This window comes from Lygodium microphyllum, chromosome 19 (genome assembly GCF_053477565.2).
Source record: "Lygodium microphyllum isolate KBCC chromosome 19, Lygodium_microphyllum_v1.1.10, whole genome shotgun sequence".
Classification (NCBI taxonomy): Eukaryota; Viridiplantae; Streptophyta; class Polypodiopsida; order Schizaeales; family Lygodiaceae; genus Lygodium; species Lygodium microphyllum.
The window spans coordinates 106,484,513-106,492,233 of NC_141153.1; the positions used below are offsets into that span (position 1 = coordinate 106,484,513).

Genomic DNA, 7,721 nt, shown 5'->3' on the forward strand with positions numbered 1-7,721 from the left:
CATACTTTGACCTCTCTTAGAAATTTAGAGACTCTCTTAGAAATTTAGAGATCAACTCCTAGGACCTCTGCAAGTGTTGGTTCATAGTTCCATGAGTTGAGATTTATTTCTACACAACATGACACCTTATGCTTTTTTGGGTTATAGAGAAGAATCGAGGGAAGGAATTGGTGTTGGAATTAGTACTTCACCACTTGTGTAACTATAGAGGTAATCTTTGCCAACTCCTTTGACAGTCCCCCCATATGAGGAGAAAGAGTGCCATATGGTAATCTTTGCCAACTCTATCTTTGACAGCCCCTCTCAATGGTACTTTAGATTCCTTTCTACCTGGGACAAATACTGTCTAATAAAGCAGTTTGGATGGGGGGAGAGAGCCCCTTCATTTAAAACAGAAGATGGGACGTGTGCTACATGTGATTCTGAAATTGAGTTCATTCCTGATCTTTTTATAAACTGCAAAATAAAGAAGTTTGATTTTCCTTCAAGACATAATTGTAAATTCCACCCCATTAAACACAACTGGAAGGAGCTGATTCTCAGCAAGTCCTTTGGTCTCCTTAGTGCAGTTCAAAACTGGATTAAATACATCTACATTTCTTTCTAATATGATAAATGGTCTACACCCAGCAGTGCATGTGCCTGTCTGTGCTGTTGGCAGGTTTAGATTAGCAAGAATGAACTTAAGTTTTACTAATATTCTGGTTCATGCTAGATCTGGACTGGAATGGGCTAATTCGCCTGAGGTGGATGTTCAGCAAACAAGAACTAGAGAATACCTTGAAGGTTTACAAGATGGATGGCAAAAAGACTAGAGGCAAAGTGACTCTCTGGTGATTCAAGATGATGCAGAAAAGAGGAGATTCAAGCTTGACATAGTTCAAACACTCACCACTCTCAAGAATGCAGCTCAAACACTTATCACTCTCAAGAATGCTTGCACATCCTAGTAAAGAAGTGAGATCTCTTCTGGTGAATTTCCCGATGTGCAAGGCCTATTGGCACTGGTCTTTTTGGAAGGAACTCACTGTTCCTACTGTAGACACTGAATGACAGTTCATAACACCCTGTTGCTGTAGATACACAACTGCTAAGAAAAATTTGCATGGTACACATGTTCCTAATCCAAAGATCTATAAAATATGTCAACACAGAACTAGCATGCATGGGAGTTCAAGATGTACATGATACCACGCAGAAAACATGTAGTGCACTGTTTCCTGCAAATCTCCAACTAAGAACTAAAATTTCAGCTGGAGGTTATGTCATTTGCAATTCCAGGAGCTCCAAAGAAAACTCAGTTGCATTTAAAACGTACAAGTGTGCTCTTAGAGACCTGAAAGGTCAGCAATGCCATGAATATCGGGCTAGCCTCAAAGGGCATGCCACCAAAAGAGGATAGCCTTCATTCAGAAAATACATATATGATCTTGGAGACCTCAAGACGAAATAATAAAAGGAATACCGGGCTAGTGTCCACCGGTTACTGACAATAGCTTTCGTTCCCTCCAAGTCTTACCAGGACACGGATGCTTTTGTCTCAAACCCTTGGCTTCACAGTTAAACCAATGGTAGAACTTAAACAAAATTCTCCACCTGTGTTAGCAGCTCCATGGATGAAAATTTCACCTGTGCTAGCAGCATTGATGGATGCGATGCATCCTAACAGAATTATTCAAAGGTAACTCATATCTCTGCTATTCAAAAATGCATCCGGTCAGCAGTAAGCTTCCCCATTGCACAAGGGATGCCTATGGCCTCAGCCTTGACAGGCCTGCCCTGGCCTCATCTGACTCAGGATTAAGGGCAAAAGCCTTCTCATAAGCCTTCTCAGCCTCCGGGTACATGCCCCTCTTCTCATAGCACAGGGCAAGCATGCAGAGGATAGTAGGGTTATCAGGATTTATCTGCAAGGACTGCTGAAGGTCCTCAGAGGCGGCCTCAAAGTTGCGGCGCTTACCTTTGGCAGTTGAGATGAGGAGGCCGGCGCGCTTCATCAGGGCATCGGCCTTCTCAGAAGCAGAAAGGCTCGCAACTCCGGACGGGGAGAGGGCAGTGTCCATGGATTGGAGGGCAGCAGGGAGCAGGTTCTGCTGCTCCAGCGCCAGGGATTTGAGGACGTGGCAGGCGGCATCGTGCGGATCAAGGGCGATGGCCTTGTCAGCCTCGGCAGCGGCGTCGCGGGCCAGGGATCGGGAGAGGGATGGCTTGCCGGCAGTGCGGGAGCGGGCGAGGAGCTGCGCTCCGGTGACGAAGTGGTGGCGCGCCTGCGCTTTCTTCCTCCCGCGGGCTCTGGAAGGGGCCAGCAGCCTCTTGGCGAAGGCCTGCACGATCCATACCAGGCACAGTCCTACCACAAGGGTGAACCCTTGCAGCAGGGTGCTCTCCATGCCTCCGCCTCTCTCTCTCTCTCTCTCTCTCTCTCTCTCTAAGACTTTGTGACGGACAGATTTTCTCTTTCGAAGGTGTCTCTCAAGGACTGACTTCCACCAGGTTCCTGAGCTTCACAAGGCCCGTGCCCCATTGACCAGCGACTCACCTTCTCTAGACTTTGACTTGCGACTCTAGTGGACTAAGACAGTAGGGAGCTGTTCTCATGCGGGCGTTTCGTCAAAACCGTTCCCAATGGGCCCCAACCAAAAACCAGAAACCCCTCCAAGTCACGTGGAATGGTTTTTGTTTTTTGGTTTTTAAAAAACTCTTCCCCTTTGAGAACACAACTTGCCTGGTTTTTTAAATTAGAAGCCACTACTTATTTTAGAAAGTGTCTCAAATTAAAACCTTGGTCTTTCTTTCTTTTTGGATTTAGGTCCCATCACGCACCAAGAAAGAGGCACAAACTTGGTACTTTTCAGTTTTTTTTTTTAAATTGATAGTATTTAGAAAACATGTGCTATGAACAAAATATGTTCCTTGGATACCACCAGAAAGTTGGTTTCCGAGATAACCCCTAACGAGAACAACTCCTAGAATTCTCGAATAAAATTTAAAAAAAATCAAAATTTAACGTACTACCAGCCCCCTTACCACTCCCTTCTCCCTATCGCTCGAGGTTGTGCATTCGATGGTAGGTTTAGAGAGCATTTTTACCTAGGATAAATGGGGTAGATTAATGTGATTAAAGCTTAAGGAACTATATACATCTAAAGGATTCCCTTCTAAATCCTTACAAAGGAAACTTCGTATAGCTTTTAACAAGTTGTATAGCTAAACTTACTACATCCCTTAACAAGTCATATAGCTAAACTTCCATAACCACAACAGAGAACTATGGTTCAAAGAGACCATAAAGGGCCTTATAACTTAACTGCCTAAATTTAGGAGAATTAAGGACTCTCAAGGGGAAAATCAAACTCAATTTAATATGTCAAAGTAATCCAAAGGGTGAATTTTCTTTAAAAGACTAAGATGATGCTTTCCCTAAGTTCATGACAACTTAGTCAAGACAAAGTGTAATGAAGGAGACCTAGGAGAGAGAAGGAGAGAAGGGAGAGACTGCAGAGAGGGAGAGAAAGAGGAAGAAGATGAGAGAAGAAGAGAGAGAAAGACTAGCTGAAGAGAGAGAAAGACAAGAAAAGAGAGAGAAAGAGGAGGGAAGCCATGAAAGCTAGGAGGAAGGAGAAAAGAGAGACTTGATTATTGATAATTGATGCCCTAATTGGGTCTCTCAACACCTTATATACCCTGTCAATATAACTGGGTATTCCCATGCTAACCCGTGTCCTACCCATCTATCCCCACTCTTTACATTCCATCCCGACCTCGAAGGTTTTTGCCCTCAAAAACAAAAAGAGGACTTATGGCTCACAACGAAAAAAAAGGGGGGGGTTGCAGAGTACTAGTCTGCTCAGCATTACAAAGGAGAATATAGGTATGGGGAAGTACAATCGCCATACTTTTTATGAGAGTTAATAAGGATCATATGAATCAAAATGTAAGTAATCAAAAGATGGAAGATACTGCAAAAGAGTAAGTGGTTTTATTCCTTTTAGGAGCATATGCCCAAGAGGATCCCAAAGAGATACACAAGAAAGATTGGGCACAACCAAGACATGATCAATAGATCCAGATACAAGCAAAGGATATAGACTATGAACATTGGCACCTCTAACAAAATAAGACTACCATGAGTGACCTTCCATGCAGAGCCACCAAAATATACATGGGACCTATCATCATCATTTAATTATCCAATTGAAATAAGGCTTTAATCAAGGATGGGGACATGACATACATCATAAAGCACAAAAGGAGCACAAGTAGGTAATTCATGGTGTCATCGTGAAGCACTGATGGTGGCACAAGATCCTTACCGACCCATACAATAGCATGCATTGACTTGTCCATAAACTCATTGGGAACCACTAGGTCAAATCGGACTGGAGAAGATGAGGTTGCAATCAATACAGCATTCAATGCATCAATCCCTAGGCATTTCATGTCCATGAGTTTCATATGCGTGGCTATTACTGGGAATTCAATAATAAGGGCCTTGGGCTGATGGCGCATCTGCTCATGAGCCTGTGGCAGTGAGATGCTCTCATCATGGCATCGTTCTTGAGAAGTATCATGTGGCTCATAAGGATGCGCATGTTGCTTATAGTAATAATCAAGTGGCTGATGATATCGAGCACTCCATTGCTGATAATGATGTTGCTCCCCGAAGCATCAAGCTGATACAAAATAGATACATACTAAACACAGCACAATGCTCACCCTACCCCCTGACAGAACCAAGGCATGACATCCACAAGGAGTAGGCCTAGCATCATCTGATAAAAGGTTTCGAAGCTAGTCACTAACCAACTGCTCCAACACAACCAAACTAAAAAAAACTATCAAAGAGGTTGCCCTAAGTGGTGGTCTGAACTACCTACCTAACTAAGGACAACACAACTAGGAGCTCCTACTAGGTGAGGACTCCTATAGCCTGATCAAGAAGTATTTTCTTGTAGCACATTTCTGCTTTTGGAGTTTTTATTTTATTCATATACTCGGGCATGTAAAAAGGAGGGAGCTGAGTGTAGTGACCCAAGGAGAACAGGGCATCAGCCTCAGGTGCTGTCTCGGTACCCAACAACCTACCAAGCCCTCGCAAGGCGACACTTAATCCTTTTTTGATGCTCACTTTTATTTTCGCTCCAACCTTCCTTAGTTTCTTCTTTTCCAGCAAGAAGCCACCCCTAGGAAGACAAGGCATCGGCCCCAGGTCTGACTCATCCCCAGGAACCTACTAGGCCTTCGCAAGGCAATGATCAACTGCTGATAAGATTTTTCCCTTTTCTTTTCTATTTATAGGGGTTAGAACCCCTTTTTACACACCTGCGTATATTTTTATTATTTTTTCAGATATTCAGGGTTTCTTTTCCTTTATCATCATCATTATTTTTTTTCCTGCAGGCTTCTCTAACTGTTCACAACTAACAAGAACTCCTAGAACGGCGGCCTAGCAGGCTAGCTGAACATGGTCACTAGGACTCCCTTCTAAGACATGTCTTTTAATGCCTGACAATGTCGTTACAGGAGGCCATGACTATTCAAACCTCCCTCAAACATACTGAACCTAAACCTGGGACTTCATGCCTTGGACGCTGGTCCCCAACAAGAAATAACAAACCCCCCTTAACAAGTACACAAACACATATAACATAAAAACCACAGTACTCATAAAGGAAAGATATCACCTGGATAGGGCCACAAGAAGCTTCCACACAACAAAAGGCTCCTTCCAAGCTTATCTTCAAACCTATCTAGCACAGAACTCAAACAAGAAACCATTAACTGCACCTGCACTAAACAGACAACTGGCCCTCTTGGCCTAATGAAATAAAACACTTCACTACAAAACTGAATCGGACCTCTTGGCCTAATGAAATAAAGCATTCAAAACCTTGCAACACCGGCCCTCTTGGCCTAACGAGATCAAACAGAATAGCACCTACACATCCCTCCCTAGAAGAATCCAGATATACAATAATAAGCTCCTTTCCAAGGAGGAAAAATAGGCTCGTAGCCCCAAATTAAATGCATAAGGTTATGACCCATCCCTCCTGCATAAAAAGCAAGAGGCGTACGCATAATATGTTGTCTAATCAACCTATGGGTCCCAGATAATAACGGTAAATTGGTCTCAGCTACTCTTTGCATCACCCATATCAACCATCGTCTGCCATATATTGCATGCTCTGATAACATAACCCACAAGCGACCGGGTCCTGTTTCATCATTGATCATGATATCTAGACTAGGACCACAATTAAAGAAGATGTCTTCTTCATAAGCAAGATTTGCTAATGAATCCGCAAACTGATTCCAGTAACGTGGAATCAGCTGAAAAGACACTCTCTCAAACTCCTCTAGTAGGGTCATAGCAGTCCGATGATACATACAAAGAATGGGATTCCGCACTGTGTATGTCCCATCTAGTTGATTCAGGATCAACTAGGAATCCCCTTTTACTAACAACCGACGAATACCACCTTGCTTGGCAATATATAGTCCCATAATCAAGGCTTTATACTCCGCCATATTGTTAGTAAATCCTACCCTGAGATGAGCAGCTAACTTCATCGTAACTCTTCGTCAGGGGTCTTGGATTACTACTCTAACACTCCCTTTTTTATTAGGTCCCTTGGACGCTCCGTCAAAATATAATGTATACGTCCATAATGGGTTTACACAGCCGGCCATCAGAACTCCTCTATTCGTAATTATGGTAATCAAAGTTTAGCATATTGAGAGGATGAACTGACGGCTCCATCCCATCTTCTTCATTGAAGTCAACATGGATACTCGTCAACAGTCGTAAGTAGTGATGGCAGAAGACTTTGATCTCCCACACAAAGGTTCCGTCTTCTTGCTCAATCACTTTATATCCTTTGCTCCACCAGATGAGTTTCCCCTGATGGTATCTTTGCTCCAAATATGGGTGCTCCAAATAAGGGATTAACCGACCCATCAACCAGCTTTAAGCTCTTCCGCAGGTCTCAAGTCATTCCTAGCATGGACCTGCAATGCATTTCTTTTGTATTAGCATACTTAGAAATAATAAGGTTTAATCTTATTAAGATTAACCTTATTCTTAAACTCTACTCCCTGTAAATCAGCTAATAGGGCTGTAGACCTATTCTTCCCTAACCTAACAATCTTGTAGGGGCCATCCCATTTAGGTTCCAGCTTCCCTGGAAATAACTCCCTACGCGCATCATAATATAAAACCAGTTGTCCATTCTTAAAGGTATACTTCTTCGCTTTCAGGTCATGCAACTGTTTCATGCGACGTTTAGCCACCTCTTGATGTAATAGACTTTGCAACTTAATTTCATCTAGGTGTGCTAAGGTCGTAAATCGCTCTAATAGGGCGTCTTCACTACCCAAAGAATGGTTTATTGCGAATCTTATGGTCGAAAACTCAATTTCTAAGGGTAAAATGCACTCTTCACCATAAACTAGTTTGAACGGCGTGTGGCCAGTGGCTCGCTTGAACGTGGTATTATATGCCCATACTGCCACATATAGCTTCTTGTCCCAGTCTCGTTTCTTTTCAGATACGACTTTCGATAGGATACCCACAAGCTGCTTGTTGGTACTTTCAACTTGCCCATTCGCTTGCAGATTATAAAGGGTCATTTTATTGTGCTTGATTTGCCAAGCCTCAGTCAAGCTTTTGATCACCTTATTCAGGAAATGGGTTCCACGGTCCGACACTAATTCTTTCGGGG

General features: G+C 43.1%; 1 protein-coding gene across 1 annotated transcript; it reads right to left on the reverse strand.

The window, feature by feature from the left end:
• Positions 1-1,168: 1,168 nt before the first annotated feature.
• LOC148020249 (uncharacterized) lies at positions 1,169-2,449 on the reverse strand. The gene has a single exon (XM_087700930.1). The coding sequence runs from the start codon at positions 2,388-2,390 to the stop codon at positions 1,752-1,754; it is 639 nt and encodes a 212-aa protein (XP_087557056.1). The 5' UTR covers positions 2,391-2,449; the 3' UTR covers positions 1,169-1,751.
• Positions 2,450-7,721: the final 5,272 nt, after the last annotated feature.

Coding starts and splice junctions, on each gene's coding strand:
- LOC148020249 (XM_087700930.1), bottom strand. CDS start 2,390: ATGGAGAGCACCCTGCTGCAAGGGTTCACCCTTGTGGTAGGACTGTGC.